General features: G+C 41.0%; 1 protein-coding gene across 3 annotated transcripts in view; it reads right to left on the reverse strand.

Moving 5' to 3' along the window:
• Positions 1 to 208: 208 nt before the first annotated feature.
• The window catches only part of efna2a (ephrin A2a), a 35,639-nt gene continuing 13,111 nt past the window's right edge, over positions 209 to 22,736 (reverse strand). For 2 of the 3 annotated variants that reach the window (XM_089004364.1, XM_089004363.1), the window contains 3 exons: positions 6,516 to 6,808; positions 3,190 to 3,255; positions 209 to 1,149 (listed from right to left, as the gene is read on the reverse strand). In XM_089004364.1, the coding sequence (XP_088860490.1) occupies positions 1,034 to 1,149; positions 3,190 to 3,255; positions 6,516 to 6,808 (475 nt within the window). In that variant the 3' untranslated portion in view covers positions 209 to 1,033. Of the gene's footprint in view, positions 1,150 to 3,188; positions 3,256 to 6,515; positions 6,809 to 22,736 lie in introns of all 3 variants that reach the window. The other variant, XM_089004365.1, reaches the window with a different exon arrangement.

A 22,736-nucleotide genomic window follows, 5' to 3' on the forward strand; every position in this document is an offset into this window, starting at 1 on the left:
TGAGAGACCGAGAGTGGTGGTAGGGTTCTGGACCCCCCTCCCTGCCGCTCCCCCCGCCCATGAAAAAATAGATCATCAATACAAACAAAGTTGTTCTGAGGGTATCACAGTGGTCATGCAGCTCGACTGTCGCCACCTCTTCACTTCCTCCATAAAACTGCAACACCCAATACCTAGAACCCCTCCCCCCCAGCCAACCCCCCTTAGAGACCATGACCCAGATCCCTTAGGTCTACGAGAAGTGACCCGACCTGACATGTTGTAACAATACACAAAGACAAAAGAGGCGGGTGACCAAGTGGTACATTCATACAAGAGTTCAAGTCCTGGTTCCACGAGTCACCCCAACCTGTTGGACAAAGACAAGTGCAGACTTGCGCCTGTTCTGAAAACAGGCGGTGATAAATGCTTTTCGTTTAGAAACAACAAACACAGACCAGGACACATCCCACCTGAAAATTTACAACTGGCCAGACCCACGAAAACCTCCCTGGACGCAAACGTGATCTGGAATCGGTTAAGTTGATGGCAAGAATTGGATTAGATTGTACAAAAAAACAAAACGCAGACTTGGCGACTTGAGTTTCAGGCTTTGGGAGTACAAAAACTCATTTTGTGCATCCAGGTCCAGTTTCTGGATGGATGAAAAGTTCTATCCACCCCATCGAGTCTGTCGTCACATCCTGATTCGAGTGGAAGGACATTTCCCAGAGTGCAACACATCCGGACCATCCTGTAGACTAGCCAGGCCTGGTCAGGGTGTCCGTGGTTGGTCCGCGGTTGAGCCGTGGAGGTTGGGAAAGGGGGTAGGGGCTAGGCTCAGGGGGCGTGGCAGTGATGGTGGCCGGTGGTCGTATTGGAGATCAGTAGGGGTGGGATGGGGCGGGTCAAAGGGCTTCCCTGAGGGAGGTGTTGGAGTTCTGAGGGAGAAGCCAGCTCAGTCCGGCCCGGCCCAGACTGGCATCCCAAGGTAAGGAGCTCCAGGAAGACAGAAGGGGTGAGTGGGATCGGGCTCTGGGTTTGACTCAGGAGGTCACAGCCAGAAGAAGAGAGCGACCAGGAGCCAGGTTGGACCTGCTACAGAGTCTGGTCTCCAGGTCTGACCTCCGTCCGTCAGGAAGGGTTCTGGAGAATCATATCCCGAGCCATCTGAAACACAGACGAGATGCGACAAAATACCCGATCTGGCAAAAAGAATGAAAGGCAAAAAGATTAAACAGTCCAACTTGGGCTGGACAGAGTCCCGATCTGGCTAGCCTTTGTTTTGACATCGCTTACGTTGAAAAGCTAGCTGGTCACGCTCACTACTGCCCCCTAGGCAAAACCTTTCTCTGCCTTCTCTTGAGAAAGTTACTATCTTGGTTACTCAGGCATCAACTATATGCAGTGGCGGGCAGTGGATTCCATCGCTAGGCCTTCAGTAGTGCTACTTCCAGACAGACACACGTCTGGAAGCAGCGCATTAGGGGGAAAGTAATGAAAAAAGCTGAAAGATTTTTTCGAATTATTTCCTAAGAATTCATGGACAAAATATAATTAACATCAGTCTGTGATTCAGATATTTTTAGGCCAGCAGAGAAGGCCTTGCAGGCCCTGACGGTCAGTCCGCCACTGACTCCACCATTTGCTTTTCGGACGGCTACCAGAATCTTCTATCACACTACAGTTTGCTGTCGGTCCGGCTAGCTATTGGCTAATCGCTAATGCTTGCTAACATAACCGATTCGGCGGAATGCGAGGTTTGTGTGCCATCTTGGGGCATCTCATATAAATAATTGTGTCTTTCTGCAAACTGTTTTCGTTGGATAGAAAAAATTGAGGATATCCATCGATTGTGAGATGTTGGATGATTGACTTTTGATAATGCTAGCATGTCACTTTGCGCGTAGCGGAGCTAATGCGGTTTTCGTTAACCCTCCTTCCTGAACCGAAGCTCGGTGAAACTATTTTTGTTTAACAGAAAAAAATAGAGGCCATTCGTCGATTTTGATATGTTGGATGATTGAATTTTGATTATGCTAACATGTCACTTAGCGCATAGTGGAGCTAACGCGGTTTTCGCTAACCCTTCTTCCTGAACTGACGCGCAACATGCGAGGCTTTGCCGCCAACCGGAGAGGCAAAGCGCGGCAAGAAGACGACAAGAGGTGGGAGGAAGCGGCGACAGCAGCGGAGCTCCGCGGGGGGGTTGAACCAACCTAATTACAGTTTAATCACAGAGATTCGGCGAATCTGGAGCACAGCGCTGACATGCGCCCACGCACACATACACATGAAAACCCACTTGGAAATTCACCATGTCAAGTACTTCACACACAAGATGGCTTGCAATGACGGACAGGTTTCATTTCAGAATTCAAGTAACGGAAGAGATTTTTTTTTTGGAGGGGGGGGGGGCGCTTGGAAAGCTTGTGTTATATACCCCCACAAAACCCACAACCCACACGCACCCCCCCCCCCCCCCCCAATATCGTCAAAGTGCATCACCATCAAGGGAGACGAGTTACCAGGAACGTTGGATGCTGCTTTTCAGATATGCCTGACTGGTAGACCTTCAAAATAAAAGTTATGTAACAGCTTCCTGCCATCTGACCTACATGCACTGCATTGCTCCATCGTTTTTATTTTTTATCCCCCCCCCCCCCCCCACCAGCGTTCGTCATAGAAGACAAGATGGGAGACATGTAGCGGATGTTTGGGATGGAGGGGGGTCTGCAATAATAATAATAATTAAAAAAAATAATAATAATAATAATACATTTCATTTATAAGCGCCTTTCAAAAACTCTAGAGGTCACTTTACATTCACAGGATTAGTTTTTCTGTGGGTGAGCAGCGGCAGCCACACGCGCCAGCGTTCGTTCAACCAGGAAGTAACACAAACAGATAGAAAGCTAGCTAGCTAGCTAGTGAATAGATAGCTATATAGCTAATAGAAAGCTAGCTAGATAATTAGCTAGCCAGCCAGATAGCTATAAAGACAATAGATAGTAGATAGCCAACAAATAGATAGCAAGTTAGATAGCTAGCAGACCCTCTTACACGCCCTTTAATTTGTCGATGATAGCCTATCTGGGCTCTTGTGCTTGTGCACGGGTGTGATATGTGTGTGTGTGTGTGTGTGTGTGTGTGTGTGTGTGTGTGTGTGTGTGTGTGTGTGTGTGTGTGTGTGTGTGCGTGGTGACTTACCAGGAGGTCTGACATACACTTTGAGCTTGAGACACGCTCGACCCACGTGATTGGGATGAGGAGACGCTGCAAAAGAATTGGGAAGCGTTGATGATTGAAATAATGACAAAAATAGAAATCCAAGATGGCGTCCAAGTACAGCGCAGCATTTTTTCTGTCCAATCACAATTGGGCAGCTCCCGGTTGCTCGATACGATTAATATGCGCAAATGGCATTGTGAATTTTCGCTTACATGCATATGTGGAACGGTCGCGGCTTTGACTTGAAGCGGATTTACATGGGACAGGAGATGCGAGACAATTTCTTTTGTCAATGGATGCTCGTATTTGCGTTGAACATTTAGCTTGTAGCAGGTGTGCACAGGTCACCACGATGTCGCTGATCCACTGGTGAAAAGGACACTTTGATGCTTTTTCATCTCGAACTGCTTCACACAACAAAGAGGGTGAAGAAAGTGCTTAAAATGTAATTTTATTTGTTATTTAGTTTTTTTGTTGTTGTTTTTGACTTCAAGATGGCACCACGAGAGTGGCTGCCTTGACAGCAGCTCCTGTATTTTGTTTTTCTACTTCTTCCTTTCCTTTCCTCTTATTTTATCACTATGCTGCTGTGAAATGTAAATTTCTTCACTGCGAAAATAATCAAGGCTAATCCAATCCAATTTGGATGCAAGCGTAAATTAGCATAGACGACCTCCAACAAAAATGGCTGCTCCATACCAAAATGGCCGACTTCCTGTTTAATTATGTGATTTTTTTGGGGGGGACAATGATTATGAACATGAAATTTTAATGCCACAAAAATGGCCTTTCTCCAGGTAGAAGGCTTACATGGGAGAGAACAAAAAATCGCCTTGTAATTCTTCAAAAACGACTATATTGAAACAAAATGGCTGACCTATTGTTAATTTTGAGAACTAGGGTAGGGGTTATATATATTTTTTTTTGTTGCCCCCATTGAAAACAACATTACTGTCAATTCCCAGCGTAGATGATGATGAACTGATGACATACACAAGTTCATCTGCACTACCATTTGACACATCGCCTCATTATGTTGGACCGCACATCAATAGTCAATCAGCGCTCAGTCATTTGTCTTTATTGGATGCTCGCGCGGTCATTAGCGAATATTTTAACGCTGACGATTGATTAAACACGACGGCACACAAATAAAAATGGACGTATCTCGGGATATACGTCAAAAATGACGCCGAACCTTGATGGCTGAAGCTAGACGGCAGCCATGTTAGGTTGCCGTTGTGACTGATAACTTCCATCGCGTCTTGACTGAAAAGCGTACGGCGCACGACGTGGCATTTATCGCCACGGAGACAGAAAATAACGGAACCGTCAAGGCATTCAAATAAAGCGCTCGTCGTGATCGGCAGCGTAAAATGGCCACCGATGGATTCACTCATTGCTAGCGGCAGTCTGAATTTGAGATAAAACTTAATCAGCTGAGCTGAAGTTTTTTTATTTTGTTTTTTTTTGTTATTCAATACCAAATTTTATACCACCATCTAGTGGTCGACAGTGAAATAACACCCCAAATAAAAGCGTTTTTCAAAATATAATAAGAAATTGCGCAACTGCAATGAGTTTACTATGGTCAATTACGCAAATTGTGAATTGATTATTTCTTATTTTTAATGACTAACATTCACGGAATAGCTTTGATCGCCATATTACGGATATCGCCTGGAGACATCGACAAATTCTACTTTGTTTTTTGTTCTGCCCGTTTCTTCTCCGAAATCTTTATCAACGTTCCTTGGCGCTACTTGGCTTTCCCAGCACATCCACAATCGAGACGTGTCTTGAAAGCCCATTGAGAGTCACTCAGCCTCATCAGGGGGCGAACAGGGGCGGGGAGGGGGGGGGGGGTCTATCTAACCTGTCAACATGTCAGCCGCATGACGAAAACACACTCACACACACACGCACACGCACACACACACACACACACGCACTCATGAAAAAAAATCAATGTATTTCCCCCCACCCATCAGAACATACTACATACACACATAGTGAAAAATGGCGCAGTAGAAAATCAATAAAGACCTGTTTGTGTGAGTAATGTGTGTGTGTGTGTGTGTGAGTAATGTGTGTGTGTGTGTGTGTGTGTGTGTGTGTGTGTGTGTGTGTGTGTGTGTGCACCCGCGTATGTCAGAGAGCAAAGTGCATGTCTGCTTGTCAAGATGATGGACACGGCCTTTCACGCACTCACAATCACTTGACAACTGACCCCTGTGACCCCCCCCCCCACCCCTCTCCACTACTTCTGCGCACACAGCCTGTTTTTTTTTTTTTTTTTTTAAGGAATATACCCGAAGTCCTCTGCGATGTGTGTAATACAATACCAAAGTCGCACACTATAAAACTAGAAGGGGCCTATCGGGGCAGGGGGTGGGGGGCGTTGGGGGTCACCCACGGAAAAACGTATCCTGTGACTGTAAAGTGACCTTGAGAGTTTTGAAAGGCGCTTAGAAATGAAATGTATTATTATTATTATTATTAAATAGATATGGAGCAAGGCGAGATTAGCAAGCAAATAAATAACTCATCGATAGCCAGCTAGAGAGCTAGCCAGATAGCTAATAGATAGCAAATAGATAGCTGCCCAGATAGCATGCTCGATAGCTAGATAGCTCAAGTGAAGCAACATGATATCTAGTTATGACACAACACAAAAGACATAGCTTTTCTAGCTGCCTATCTATTAGCTAAATAGCTATCTAGCTAATTTGTAACAGATAAGGAGACAGAATGAACTTAACACAACGAAAAATCTAGGTAGCTATCTATTAGCTAGCTAGTTTTCTATCTATTTGAGTTACATTCGGGTTGAGTGAATGCTGGCACGTGTGGCTGCCGCTGCTCACCCACAGAAAAACGTATCCTGTGACTGTATGGTGACCTTGAGAGTTGTGAAAGGCGCTTATAAATGAAATGTGTTATTATTATTATTTTTAAATAGATATGTAGCAAGGTAGCCAGCTAGCTAGATAGCGATATTAGCAAGCAAATAAATCACTAATCGATAGCCAGCTAGAGAGGTAGATAGCTAGCTAATAGATAGCAAATAGATAGCCAGCTAGGTAGCAAGCTAGATAGCTACCCAGATAGCCAGATAGGAAGCTCGATAGCTCAAGTGAAGCAACATGATGTCTACAAACAAGGAAGGACATCATATTATGCATTTTGTCATGATGGTAATTTTGATTGACAGATTGCCATGTTTTGCGTGGGAATTGTGACTTTAATTTCGTGTTCTGTCGACCCGCAAGGTCCAAAATGGCTCAGAGTGGCAAGCAACTTACAGATGTAGTAGTACTCGTGTCCGGGCCTGAATTCGAAGCCCAGCGAGAAGGGCGTGAAGAGCTGGAACTTCTCGGAGAACCGAAGCGGGCCGTCGGCGCCGCTGGGACGGTTGCACTCCCAACGCTTGAAGCCGCGAAGTCGGTGCTGACAGGAAGTGTAGCCCTCGTTGTTGACCATGAAGAGGATGTAGCGCTCCATGCGGCCGTGGTTGGGAGGGCCTTCGTAGTACGGGCAGTAGATGTCCAGGTAGTCGTTGATGTTCACCGCCACCCGGTATTCCCCGTGCCAGAACCTGCCGCCACACACCAGCGCCGTTATTGGGTATGGCACATGTTTTTTGTGGTTGGCATCTTAACCATGACTTTTATATGACATACTGTATAGATACACACCGTATACAATGTATCGTATCAATAATGTGTATTGAATGAATTATTTGAGCATTTTCTTGAACGAAACAAACAACAAAAAACAATTTCCACATTGTACAGCGATATCATTTATTTATTTATTGATTTATGTATTTGTTTATTTATTTATTGAATATTTATTATTTGTTGTTGTTTACTGTTTATTATGTTATTAATTATTTATAATTCATTACTTGTTGTTGTTTATTATTTACTATTTATTATTTATTGTTTGTTATTTATAATTCATTACTTGTTGTTTATTATTTACTATTTATCATTTATTATTTATTGTTTAGTGTATATTGTTTGAAGAAGAACTTTAGTGTTTATTGTTTATTTGTTATTTTTTACTTGTGACCTGGTAATTATTATTTATTATTTAAGATTTTTATTTATTATTTGTGATTTGTTGTTTATTGTTTATTATTCGCTATTTATTGTTTAGTTTTTATTGTTTAGTGTTTATTGTTTGAAGAAGTTTAGTGTTTATTGTTTGTTATTTGTTACTTGTTATTTATTATTGATTATTGATTATGTATTATCTATTATTTGTGGTTTATTGTTTTTGTTGTTGTTTATTATTCCTTGGACAAATTCTCCTTCTCAGGAAACGCCGGTCACTGCTCCCCCCCCCCCCCCCCCCCGAGGGCGAATGCCGGGAAGCGAGTTGGATGTGAAACGAGCTTTTTCACGCCTCGCCGGGCGAATCATAAGGAGAACGCGGCAACGGATCATTAGGAGGCATCGATCCGGCCGCCGGCAGCCCGGAGCTCAATCCTCTCGGCGCTCCCAATCAAACGCCATTAAAGGCATTGGAGGGCAAATCTGCCAGCAAGGAGAAGCCGGCCCACAACGGAACATTCAAAAAGCCGTCCGCATGATGACGTTGGCTGCAATGGCACAAGGAAGCGCTTGCTTCATCATCATCATCATCATCATCATCATCATCATTATCAACATCAACATCAACATCAACATCATCATCATCATCATCATCATTATCAACATCAACATCATCATCATCATCATCATCATCAACATAATTAATAATCATAATAATAATAATACATTTCATTTCTAAGCGCCTTTCAAAACTCTCAAGGACACTTTACAATAATCATAATAATAATAATAATAATAATAATAATGACTATTATTATTATTATTAGTATTATTATTATTCGGAGTAGTAGTAGTCTTAGTAATATTATGCTAATGATGATGATGACAATGACCACAACAAGGTCAAGGTAATAACATTTATAATAACAATAATAATAATAATAATAATAATAATGATGTGCTTATTTTTTATTAACCCCAAAAGAACACGGTTATTTTTTGACTCGGGAATTGAGCAAGAAACAGGTAAGAGACGTCATCGCTCTCGCTCTCTCAGCATGACTGAGATCAAAGAAGAGGATGTTTATCACACACGCTTGCAAGCACACAACATCCCCCATCCTTTCGTATGTATGTGCGTGTGTGTATGTATGTATGTATGTATGTATGTATGTATGTATGTATGTATGTATGTATGTATGTATGTATGTATGTATGTATGTATGTATGTATGTATGTATGTATGTATGTATGTATGTATGTATGTATGTATGTATGTATGTATGTATGTATGTATGTATGTATGTATGTATGTATGTATGTATGTATGTATGTATGTATGTATGTATTTGTTTCTGTCTGTATTTATTTATTTTCATCCTTGTGTTTATTGATTGATCTATTTATTTATTGTCTGTTCCTGCATCTATTTATTTATGTACTATATCAGTTTATGTCTGTATTTCTTCTTATTATATTTAATTTTATTTATTTATGTTTATTTATTTATTACTCTATGTATTTATTAATTTATCGATTTATTTGTGTGTTTAATGATTATTTATTTATATTTATTTTTATTTATTTATGTATTTATTTATTTATCCATGTAATTATTTATTTTTATGTATTTTTAATTATTTTTATTGATTCATCTGTTCAAGCATCTATTTATTTATCTGTTTATTTTTCAATTGATGTATGTATTTATGTATTTTTTTTTATTTATCGATGTGTTTATTATTTTATTTTCAAACTCTACCAATGAAAACCTAAATACGGAAATCCTAATTTTGGTGCTAGTTGCACCTCCGCAGGCACAAAAACACCATCTCAGCATTCGTGACAGTAATGAGCATCACTGCCACCGCCCACCCGCAAAAAAAAAACCTCGTCTGTGGATTTGAGTCGATTGCCCTTCCCCCTCTTCCACAATTTCAGGGAGAAAAATGCAAGTGTTCATCTCGTTAGAGTATTTTTTTTTTTCTGGCAAGAAGAAGAGAAGCCGCGGGCTGTTTTTGCCCAATGTGTGTTAGTGTTCCATTGCCGCAGGCGGCTGCCACTCTCCATGTCAATTAATTGCAAGGCTTTTATCTCACTCCTCAACGTCATTTAGTCGCTCACGTTCGCTTGCTTCTTTCACTCGCTCATCTCAACGCGTCTGCTCTGTGACACCCTTGATTTAGAGCAGGGGGTCGGGAACCTTTTTGAGCCTTAAAGGACAACCGACGTCACTTTTTTGTTTCTTAGCTGACATCAGAAAAACGTCTTATAGCATCTAAAATACCCAAAGCACGCACTGATATTTTTAGTCAAATGCAAAACACCAATAAAAATGTCTTAAAATGTCCCAAAACTACTTCAAAATGAACCAGGAAGTGGCCAGTTTCAGAAGGTCCCGCCCCCTTGTTCGTGATGTCACCCCAAGACGTCTTGCCTTGCTGGAGAATCAAAACAATGGCTTCAGATTCGGAGAATATGCTTTCTTGTTACTCGTCCAATTATGAATATGAATCAATAGTTCTGAAGAGGAAAGCATACATGTTTGCAATCGATTAAATAATTTATTCCATGCCATTTTGAGGGATCTGGTGGCGGGAAATGTAGCACAAAAAGAGGCAAAAAAATGGCGACAAAGCTCCTGTAAGGAATTAATCAGTCCGTTTCCACTTGCTGATTAATTCCTTACATGGAGCTTTGTCGCCCTCTTCGGCCTCTCTTTTGGTGCTACACGAAGTTTTCAGGCCAGCCAAGCACAGCCAAATGCATTGATAATAATAATAATACATTTCATTTGTAAGCGCCTTTCAAAACTCTCAAGGTCACTTTACAATCACAGGATAAGTTTTTTTTTCTGTGGGTGAGCAGTGGCAGCCATGAAAGTTAGCTAATAAAGAGCTAATATGTGATGGAAGGACTGCTACAATGTGTCCTTTTTCAGTCAGGGGCGTATCTTCAGTGACGTAGGGTGAGGACTCGTGATTGCATTTGCTAACCAGCGCTTCAAATGCTAGTTTGACAGTCAGCCTTTCTCTGCCCTCGAGATATAGCACATCCAAGAAAAATTCATGGGGGGTCGGGGGGGGGGGGGGGGTCATTGCAGAAACAGGGTCAGAGTGCAAAAGATGCCAAAGTGTATTGTGTATAAGTGTCCTTTGTATTTTTTTATCTCCTTCTTAAAAAGGAACACAGCTTCTTTTCCCACCAGTGGCCAAACCTTGACCCTGCAGCTCAACTACAAATAGGCCTGCACTCTGGCATCACAAGAAGAAAAGAACAAGAACGCACACACACACACACACACGAACACACACACACACACACACACACACACACACACACACACACACACACGCACACACACACACATACACACACACACACACACACACACACACAAGCGGCCTCTAGCCTTTCCTTTCATTGCACACAAATGCACTCACTCACTCACACACACATACAAAAAAATGTCCCTAAACACAAGCTCACACGGAGCGCTTGTAGTGGCACTTGTATGGTGTCTACACACCCGCGTATGAAATCATTTGAATAATACAGTAAAGTCTTATTATATCGATATTCTCGGGAGTCTGAAAAAATATCGATATAACCGGACTATCGATATATCCGATCCTGCGCCGCACTGCATTAAAAGTGGGCAATAAATGGGGGATCTTTGATATGGCGTGTCATTTTCTCCTTGAGTTCATGGATTGCGTATCTAGCATGCTTTTGTACTGTAGTGAAGTGAAAAATAAACTGATGCAGTAAATAAAAACGCCATGTATTATTTTCATAACGCACTCGTGCAATCGTGACTCTGAGTAGCACTCGACATTGTTCTATACACACACGAGAGAAACCACCAACGCCAGCATGTACAGACTGGATGAAAAACTGCAAGCGATAAAGATATCTGAATACAACACAATTAATAGAAGCCCCCAAATATTTTTTTTCGGAAAATACAGACAGAGGTTCTACAGCAGGGGTGTCAAAGTCATTTTTTGCCGCGGGCCACATTGTCGTTATGGTTTCCTCTCGAGGGCCGTTATGAATTTGGGGAAGCCGTTAGAATGTTTAAATCCCTTCAAATATTACATATAGAGCACACAGCAAATTAATGAATAACTCGTTTTCAAATCTGAAGTCAAGAATAATGACTTTTATTGTGGTTGACATCCAAAAATATGAAATTTTGGCTCAGATTTTAGCAATCATCATGGAATTTAACAAGTTTGATTTGCTTTCGCGGGCCGAAAAAAATGATGTGGCGGGCCGGATTTGGCCCGCGGGCCTTGACTTTGACACCTGTGTTCTACAGCAAAAAAATAAAATGTGAATAAGTGAATTTGTCAAGAGACGAACTTAGTAAAAATGACGTTTTCGTGGGTCCAAACCAATCCTGAAGCTAACGCGCTACAAAATAATTAATGTGAGTGCTTTGAAATCATCTCTTGCGACATTGAGGGATAAGATTTGAAGACTTTTTTAATGACTTTATATTTTTTTTTTTGCAAGTCTGGACCTTGTCATTCCTCAGACGCCGACTCCCAAAGCCTAAAATCCATTTACCTGTTACACCTGTCAAAAACCGGAAACGGTGTCAAAATGTCTCATTCCGTCCGTCTGCTTAGCGGGAGATAAATCTCAACTGTCATCAGTGGTCGGACATGCAGAAAACGTCACATCGTCGCCTGACGCGCTTAGCCGTTCAGCTAATGTGACTCCAAATTAGACATCACGTGGAGAATGCAAATCTCCGGCAGGGAGAACCGGGCGGGGATGAGGGCAGTCAAATTCCCCACATTAACTTAAAGGACAACCGACGTCTCCGGACAAGTTGTGTCCATAATTTGTAAAATGGCTTCAAATGACTTCTACTGAGCGTATTTTACAAAGATTCCACTGCATGTAGCTATATTTTACGTTTTAAGACTCGCGCTGAATATTCAGGAAGTCTTGTTTTTGAGTTGGTGACAAGTCCGTACGTGACGTCACTAAAGGAACGCCCCTGACCGAAAAAAAGACACATTGTAGCGGTCCTTCCATCACGTCAATGTATTTTGCTGTGTTTGGTCTGAAGACCTCGTGTTGCACCCATAAGCTGCCAGAAGAGGGTGTCCAAGCTCAATATAAGGAATTTATCAGCCTGTGGAAACGGAGGTGGCCACAGGAGGTCGCCATTTTGTGCCTCTTTTTTGGTGAGACATTTCCCCCCAATGTCGCCTCAAGATGGCACGGAATAAATTCTTTAATCGATTGCAAACGTGTATGCTTTCCTCTTCAGAACTATTTGAATCATATTCATAACTGGAGGTGTAACAAGAAAGCATATTCTCTGAATCTGAAGCCATTGTTTTGATTCTCCAGCAATGCAAGACGTCTTGGCGTGACGTCACAAACTGGGGGCGGGACTTTCTGAAAATGCCCAATTCGCAGCTCATTTTTTTGCAGATTTTGGACACTTTAAGTCATTTTTATTGGTGTTTTGCATTTGAATAAAAATATCATACTGCGTGTTTTGGGTATTTTAGATGCGATAAAACGTTTTTCTGATGTCAGTTAAGAAACAAAAAAGTGACGTCGGTTGTCCTTTAAATAGGTGACGCTGCGGGGAGAATTGGGGCCAATTACTTTGCATATTTTACGCCGCATCACCGCAAAGAGTCAGATGCTATCTGTCATCGGAAATTTTTCTTCTTCGTTGTAACTGCGGCATTTTAAAAGTTACCCCCTAGCCCCCATCCACCCTCCGCCGTCCCACCTCAAATGGGGAATAAGACGCTTGCAAATCAAGACAGAGTGATGATGAATTGCCCCAAAATCTGATTTGTCATCGCCGCGTTAGCATTTAAATGGAGATGAGGCCCCTCCTTTGTGTTGTTTTGTTGCAAGATTGTGATGAGATTGCGCCAAATATAAAGATGAATATTATGTCCTGAAATGTCCCTCGAGAGGCTTTGAAAGCTAACGTTGCAATCAAATAGTAAATTCCGGTGGATAGGCTCATCTCACATGCTAATTCTTGTTTAATTTGAGAGCAGAGTGCCATAAAGTTGCCAATTAATTTTCAAACAATAATGTTCAAGTGACTTGCGCTAAATTCACATGCTACCCCGATGACCAAATGCTAAGGGTAGATTAAAATATAAACTCAATGTTCACGTTGCTGTCATTACGATCAAATGAGGTATTAGCGGCTTATGCGCTAGGTATTAGCTATCTATTCGCTCGCTAGCGTGCTTTCTATTTGAATTACTTCCAGGTTGAGTGAACGCTGGTGCGTCTGGCTGCCGCTGCTCACCCACAGAAAAAATCCTGTGACTGTAAAGTAACCTTGAGAGTTTTGAAAGGTGCTTATAAATGAAATGTATTATTATTATGATGATGATGATTATTATTTATTTTATTTGTTTATCTGTCTATTCACTGATTTATTTATTGATCTATTCATCTATTTATTTATCTATTTTTTTATTTTTTTATCCCTTTATTTATCTATTCACCTATTTATTTATATATGTATCTGTGTATTTATATATCTATCCATTTATTTTATTCCATCTATTTATTTATCTATGTATTTATTGATGTATTTATTCACCCATTTATTTATTTATCCATCCCTTTATTTATGTATTTGTATTATTATCTATTCACCGATTTATTAATTTAGCTATTTATATATGTTTCTATCCATGTATTTATTTATGTATTTATCAATTTTTAATCACTTTATTTATCTACTTTATGTTACTTCCGGGTTGAATGAACGCTGGTGCGTGTGGCTGCCGCTGCTCACCCGCAGAAAAAAAAATCCTGTGACTGTAGAGTGTCCTTGAGAGTTTTGAAAGGCGCTGAGAAAGGGAATGTATTATTATTATTATTATTAAATGTAATGACAAAAGACGAGGAGGTTCCATGTCATTTTTGAAGCTTACAGTGATGAATGCTCAAAAGCCGGTTTGAAAAAAACGTTTCTTAGCCCCCGGCGCAACGTAGCTCAGTTGACATCCCAAAAACGAGGTCGGACGGGGTGGATTTGAGACTTTATCGACTTCAACATTTTCTCATCTCAGCGACTTTTCTTATTAAAGTGAAAGGCGCCTCCTTCCAAGGCCGTTTAATTGGAATCGGCTCGGGCGCCTTCATTTGGAAGCGCCGCCCCGTAACTGCGGTCAGCGTTGAGACTAATGGCCGTTCCGCTCAGAGGACGGAGGACAGCCTGGAGTCCCTCTCCCCACCTCCCAGAGCCCCCCTTGACCGAACCCCCCCCCCCCCCCCCCTCGCACCCGTTTGCCTACAATAATAACAATAATAAAAGCAATACATTTCATTTTTAAGCGGCTTTCAAAATTTTAAAGGACAACCAACGTTTCCGGACAAGTTATGTCCATAATTTGTAAAATGGCTTCAAATGACTTCTACTGAGCGTATTTGACAAAGATTCCACCGCATATAGCTATATTTTACCTTTTAAGACTCGCGCTGAATATTCCGGAAGTCTTGTTTTTGAGTTGGTGACGAGTCTGTACGTGACGTCACTGAAGGAACGCCCCTGACTGAAAAAGGACACATTGTATCAGTCCTTCCGTCACGTCAATGCATTTGGCTGTACTTGGCTGGTCTGAAAACTTCGTATAGCACCAAAAAAGAGGCAGAAGAGGGTGACAAAGCTCCATGTAAGGAATTAATCAGCCTTTGGAATCGGGCTGATTAATTCCTTACAGGAGTTTTGTCGCCATTTTCTGCCTCTTTTTGTGCTACATTTCCCGCCCCCAGATCCCTCAAAATGGCATGGAATAAATTATTTAATGGATTGCAAACATGTATGCTTTCTTCTTCAGAACTATTTGAATCATATTCATAACTGGATGAGTCACAAGAAAGCATCTTCGAATCTGAAGCCATTGTTTTGATTCTCGAGCAAGGCAAGACGTCTTGGCGTGACGTCACGAACAAGGGGGCGGGACCTTCTGAAACTGGCCACTTCCGGTTTCAAATTGAAGTACTTTTTAGACACTTGAAGTCATTTTTATTGGTGTTTTGCATTTGAATAAAAATATCGGACTGCGTGTTTTGGGTATTCTAGATGCCATAAAACGTTTTTCTGATGTCAGTTAAGAAAAAAAAGAGTGACGTCGGTTGTCCTTTAAAGGACACTTTCCAGTCACGTAATCCCCCCGGAGGCTTGCTGCCAAACATGGACATGGCAAGGGGCAAAATTGGTATAGGTTGTGGAGATGGGGAATGGTGGGAAGGGGTCTGCAATGAAGAGAAGATGATGAGGGTGCGCTGCAGCCTGAATTATTCATTCCGGCCAAACTGTTGCTTGAGCTTTCATTCATTTTTAATGGCCGTCTTTTGATGTTGATTAATTAAGCGCTGCTAGCTCAGCTCTTTTTCGCATGCGCACGCATTCAAACAAGCCTACCATGTTAGCAACACTTCATTCACACCAGTGTCATTTGGTTTGGATATATATATATATATATATATACTACATACATACATTCACACACACACACACACACACACACACACAAAGATATATATGTGTGTGTGGATATATGTATACAAATATACATACATCATACAGTAAACACGTTACAAAGATATATATGTGTGTGTGGATATATCGATATAACAAATATGTATATATATATACGTAAAGTGTCGTTATATCGATATTCTCCGGGCGTGCCGAAATAGTATCGATATAACCAGGACTATCGATATATCCGATATCGATATAACCAGACTTTACTGTATATAGATAAATAAATAACTAAATAAACAAATAAATACATATAAATAAATACATACATAAAAAGGAACTAAAAACTACTATGAAAAATACCCAAGCTATGACCAACCCAGGCAATAAATAAATAAAATAGTAGATTAATACATACAAACATACAGATAAAATCAATCCATCAATACTTCAATCAATAAAAACGAGGATGGAAAAATACCCAAACTATGACCAACCCAGGCAATAAATAAATGTAAAAAAATAAATAAATACATAAATAAATTGAATAGTAGATTAATACATACAATAATCAAACATACAGATAAATCAAATCAATATTTCAATAAATCAATAAAAACGAGGATGGAAAACTACCCAAACAATGAGCAACCCAGGAATAGACCAAGAAAAATGTCCCGTCGCCGGGTTGCCAAGTGCGACGCCGCACCCCCACCAAGAGAGACAACAACGCATCCGCAGACATGCGCGTCCACATTCCCTTAATCCCCTTCCCCTCCCCCCCCACGCCTCAAATGGATGATGATGTGTTCAAAGTGTTTTTTTTTTTGAGGCACTTTGGAAGATGATGAGGAGATGGGGGGGCGGGTAGCCCTTGAGCAAACACACAGCGGATTCAGTAGGTGTGTGCGCGCGTGCACGTACGAAACTGTATTGTTAGAAGCTGTAAGATAGCGCTAGCGCGGCCGTTCTGGGGATGCTAATTAGCTGTATTTGTGTGTGTACATGTGTGTGTTGGGACTCTCTCTTTCATGTTTTCTCGGCCAATCGCGAGGCGGGAGACGACTTTGACGGCCTCCAATCGGCAACCCGAAGGTTTATAAATAAAGGTTGAGCCGCTTTTCTGGTAGGAATGGAAGCCAACCAGGACCAGCACTTTTCAAAGGGATGAAAAATTCAAAATGCTATTGTTACAATAATGGACGATCACACTTTCCCGTGTGTGTGTGTGTGTGTTCTTGTTCTTCTATTTTAGTGAGGCCCCATCCTTGACATCCCACCTCTATTGTGAAGGGAGGAATGGGGGGGGGGGGCTTTCATTTTATTTCAGCAGACTCTATAAATAAATATCTGGTCCAAAAGCTTCCTTGTGTCATGTCGCATTGATCCGAGCGTCACGCTTGAAGTCCTCACGTTTGCGTCAAGGAGGACGAGGGCGGGAGGGGAGGGGACGCTTGAAGGCACTCCACTTCTCCACTTCTTTTGAGACGGTCGACTCCCGTCTTATTTTAGGCTTATTTTTAAACAATGTTTTAGCTCAGTGCCGGGATTTATTTCTTTTTTTTTGATCTGGTGTTCTAATCACACAGAGAAAACTTGGAAACTGATCCACCTTTTCAGTGGAGGTAAAGTGGAGTGGGGACGTGGATTGGCAACCACATGGTAGCGCACACAAAATGTGGGCATATATATATATATATATATATATATATATATATATATATATATATATATATATATATATATATATATATATATATATACAGTAGAGAGTCTCGTTATATCGATATTCAAGGGAGTCCGATAAAAATATCGATATAACCGGGACTATCGATATATCCACACCCATATATTTGCATGTAATTTTCTCTGTGCGTGCATAGAAATGGTATCGATATAACACGGGACTATCGATATATCCGATATCGATATAACGAGACTTTACTGTGTGTGTATATATATATATATATATATATATATATATATATATATATATATGTATATATATATATATATATATATATATATATATATATATATATATATATATAGAGAGAGAAGAGAGAGAGAGAGAGAGAGAGAGAGAGAGAGATATCTATATATCTCTCTCTTTATATATATATATATATATATATATATGTATAGAGAGAGAGAGAGAGAGAGAGAGAGAGAGAGAGAGAGAGAGAGAGAGAGAGAGAGAGAGAGAGAGAGAGAGAGAGAGAGAGAGAGAGAGAGAGAGAGAGAGAGAGAGAGAGAGAGAGAGCGCATATAATTGAAAAAGCTTCGATTGAAGTTTATAGGAAGTGTTTTCAAGGCATCAAGTTATAGCTTGTATATTTTTGCTGCTTGTTATCCCAAATTTGATGACATTCAAAGTCCAAAATGCGGCATTTGTCATCTCGTCAAATACGCGTGGCCATATTTGGCAACTGATTCCACCTGATTTTTGTTTTTCCACTTCCTTCTGAGAACTTCTTTTTCTGATTCTTTCTTTCCCTTCTGTGAACTTGTTCGATTGAGGCAACTTGAAGCAAATATTTGGTAGTTTGGAGGCACATATCTGGGGTCAAAAGTTTTCCAATTTCCAACTTGCTCTTTCTCGTCATATGTGAGACAATATGAGAGTGGTCACGCTCTCTCTCACACACACAGATGCTAAGCGTTTAGCCACCCTTATTTATGCACGCAGGCATTCAGCAATGCTCTGAAGCGTGTCAACACCCACACAGGAAGATTCGCCGGGCGTGTGCAGCCTCACGTTCCAATTGGGCGAAAGATCATTGAGGCAAACACACACACACACACACCGAACTACACCTGCATGTAAAATCGCTCACAGATGGGTAATTGATGCACACCGGACCCCCCCCCACCAAAAAAAAAAAAAAGCCTGCACACATATGGCAGCCCCCGCCATGCAACCGCAACCCTAATTTTCCCGAGGTTACAGCGTTTTGACATTGAACACAGCAAAGGGAAGTCGGCTATTAGCGTCCATGAAGGCTGCTAATAAGGGGGGGGGGCTGATGTAAATAAGGCCGAGGTTAACAAGCGACAGGCCCCACGAAAAAAAAAAAGTTCACACAGATGAAAGCTTGCGCTCCAAAAACAACAAATTGGCAGCAGCTGAGGACTTTGCCTCGCAACGATTAGCATTTCAAAGAACGACAACATTCGCCAAACGCTACTTGGAAAAAAAACCTTTCGGATGCCATCTTTATCGATGCCATTGAAAGAGAAACTTCATTAATACATGACAAACTCTCCGGCCAAAAAATACCCCCCCCCCCCCCCCCCCCAAAAAAAAGGACATTTTAACTCATTCACTGCCAAACGTGAAAAAAGGTGTCCATTCCAGTGCCAGGGTTTTTGTCATTGTTACTCAAATTGCAGGACCCACATAATATTGAGTTTTAGGACTACATAAACATTCAATGCAGCGTAAGAAACCGTAGATCGTCTTCTTTCATCATAAAAAAAAACAGTTAGTTCCTAAGTTAGATGGGTCTGGAGTTATCTGGGCTTGAAATGAGGGCGGCTGTACAAAATACAGTATATACACTGATTTATTTTGCACTTTAACAACGGCTAATGCTGCAACAATGTGCTAACATGGAAAAAAAAGGAAATTCTGCCCCCTCGTGGATGGGGAAAAAACATTGCCAGAGGTCTGGCCGGTGCTTTATCGGCACCCACGCATGAAAAAACAAAACCCGAACAAACTCTGGAATAGCGTTCTACATCATATTTGTAATTCCTGAAAAAAAAAACGGGAATAATAACAATAATAAATAATAATAATATAATAATAATAATAATAATAATAATACATTTCAGTTATAAGCACCTTTCAAAACTGTCATGGACACGTGACAGTCACAGGCTAAGTTTTCTGTGGGTGAGCAGTAGCAGCCACACGCGCCAGCGTTCACTCAACCCGGAAATAAAGTAAAATAAATAAATAAATAAATAAATAAATTATAATAATATGACAACACAAAGACACAGTCATTCATTCCTCTGCACTTTCTGTACCCTCTTTGTGACATGAAGCAGTTCTAGATCAAAGTTAGTTTTTTAAAACATTATTTATTTATTTATTTATTTATTTATTTATTTATTTATTTATCTCAATTTCTGGCATGAATAAATTGCAGAATATTTCCATCCCATGCAGGATCAAAATTGGTGGATCTGCGATTTACCTCTTTTTTTTTTTTTTTTAACTTCCATTTCTGACATTAATAAATTCCAGAATATTTCCACCCAAAGTGGAATCAAGATTGGCGGTTCTATAATTTACTTTTTTAAAACATTATTTATTTATTTATCTAAATTTCTGGCATTAATAAATTCTAGAATATTTCTCATTTTCTGATGTTAATAAATAACAGTAAACTTCCACCTAATGTATAATCGAGATTGGCGGTTCTGCAACTTAACTATTTTTTTTAAACGTTTTTTTAATGTATTTTAACTTCAATTTCTGACATGAATTAATTCCAGTAAAATACCACCCAATGCGGAATCCAGATTAGAATTTAATTTAATTTAATTTAATTTAATTTATCACATTTCCTCACAGTATTTTCTGGTCATTTCTATTTGGTGTAATTCCACTCTTGACCACCTAGATGGCGACATACCGTTTAGTTTGAGTCATTCCGTACTATTTCAACACAGGCGAGTTTATGTTTCAAATGATTGAATGTCATCCTCTCCAATCGTTTAAATTCTTTTACACGCTATTCGAGATGTTCGGGTTTGAGTCCTTGCATATATTCCGATGTTTTTTTTTTGCTGTTAACGTTGTCTGTAGCGATTGTGAAGGCGCTAAATCAACACGTCGCACGCACGCCCTTGCGGGTGCTGTTTACACAAGGCCTTGCCATGGCAAAGTGCTGTCATGCCGCCAACAGCAGCAGCGACAGGAGAGGGGGGGGGGCTTGAGTGGGGGCGGGGGCGACGGTACTCCGATGCAGCCCGAGGGGGGAGAGCGCGGCGGTCACTCGGAATCAGAGATGAGAAGGCGGCAAAGGAGTCAGGCGGAAAGGGAATGCGAGATGAAGGTGAAGATGGACTAGATTGGGCGGGGGGGGGGGGGGGGGTGAAAGTGGAGCGATGCGGGCCACACTTAGGAACAAAGAAGGTTAGCGGGGGGATTGGCAGAAGTGGAAGGAGTGTGTGGGGGGCGTCAGGAGAAAATAGAAAAAAGGTGGAAATGGAGTGAACACGGGAATGGATGCAGGGGGGGGCAAAATAATCCCATAGCCCCCCTTTGGTTGAGGATCTTAATCTATATCTACACACACACACACACACGCGGCGGGAAACTCTACGTTGAAATAAAGTTTTATTTCTTTTGTCTGTAATCTTTGTCGGGGGGCGGGGGGGGCGGTCCTTAGAGGATCAAAACCACTTAAAGGACAACCGACGTCTCCGGACAAGTTGTGTCCATAATTTGTCAAATGGCTTCCAATGACTTCTACTGAGTGTATTTTAATAAGATTCCACCGCATATAGCTATATTTTACGTGTTAAGACTCGCGCTGAATATTCCGGAAGTCTTGTTTTTGAGTTGGTGACGAGTCTGTAAGTGACGTCACTGAAGGAACGCCCCTGACTGAAAAAAGGACACATTGTAGCAATACTTCCATCACGCCAATGCATTTTGCTGTACTTTGGTCTGAAAACTTCACGTAGGACCACAAAGAGGCAGAAGAGGGCGACAAAGCTCCATGTAAGGAATTAATCAGCCTGTGGAAACGGGCTGATTAATTCCTTACAGGAGCTTTGTCGCCATTTTCTGCCTCTTTTTGTGCTACATTTCCCACCCCTGATGCCTCAAAGTGACACGGAATAAATTCTTTAATGGATTGCGAACATGTATGCTTTCTTCTTCAGAACTATTTGAATCATATTCATCACTGGATGAGTAACAAGAAAGCATCTTCTCCGAATCTGAAGCCATTGTTTTGATTTTGGAGCAATGCAAGACGTCTTGGCGTGACACCACGAACAAGGGGGCGGGACCTTCTGAAACTGGCCACTTCTGGTTTCAAATTGAAGTACTTTTTAGACACTTTAAGTCATTTTTATTGGTGTTTTGCATTTGAATAAAAATATCAGACTGCGTGTTTTGGGTATTTTAGATGCTATACAACGTTTTTCTGATGTCAGTTAGAAAACAAAAAAAGTGACGTCGCTTGTCCCTTTTTACTTATATAACTTATGTAACCTCTCTCGCCCTCTCTTTTTTTTGTCTATCCAAACTGCATACTGATACGCACACACACACACACACACACACACACACACACACACACACACACACACACACACACACGCACACACGCATGCATACTAATCCAGTCGGGGGAGTGCATCGATTTAGCATGGTGTGCAAGATTCCCACCACTGCCCCGATATGCAGATTAAAGGCAGATCAGAACACACACACACACACACACACACACACACGCACACACACACACACACACACACGCACACATACACGCACACACACACGCACACACACACACACACACACACACACACACACACACACACACACACACACTGTGCTCTCCAAGGCTTTTCTCTTGCTGGTTGCAAGCGGGTTATTGTCATGATGCATATTAATTTTACGGCATATTCATAACGTTGAGCGGTTGTGGCGGCGTTTTGTAAATTCGTAAGGTGTCACACAGTCATATACATATAAAAACACACAATCATATACAGTAAACTCTCGTTATATCGATAGTACTGCTTATTACGATACTATTTCTATGAACGCAAGGAGAAATTTTACATGCCGCAGGATCGGATATATCGATAGTCCGGTTATATCGATATTTTTTCCGACTCCCGACAATATCGATATAACGAGACTTTCCTGTATATCTATAAAAGGCGAAAGTAAAAGAATCTATCTATCTATCTATCTATCTATCTATCTATCT

This window comes from Hippocampus bargibanti, linkage group LG09, assembly GCF_051943395.1.
Source record: "Hippocampus bargibanti isolate YZ-2025 linkage group LG09, ASM5194339v1, whole genome shotgun sequence".
Classification (NCBI taxonomy): domain Eukaryota; kingdom Metazoa; phylum Chordata; class Actinopteri; order Syngnathiformes; family Syngnathidae; genus Hippocampus; species Hippocampus bargibanti.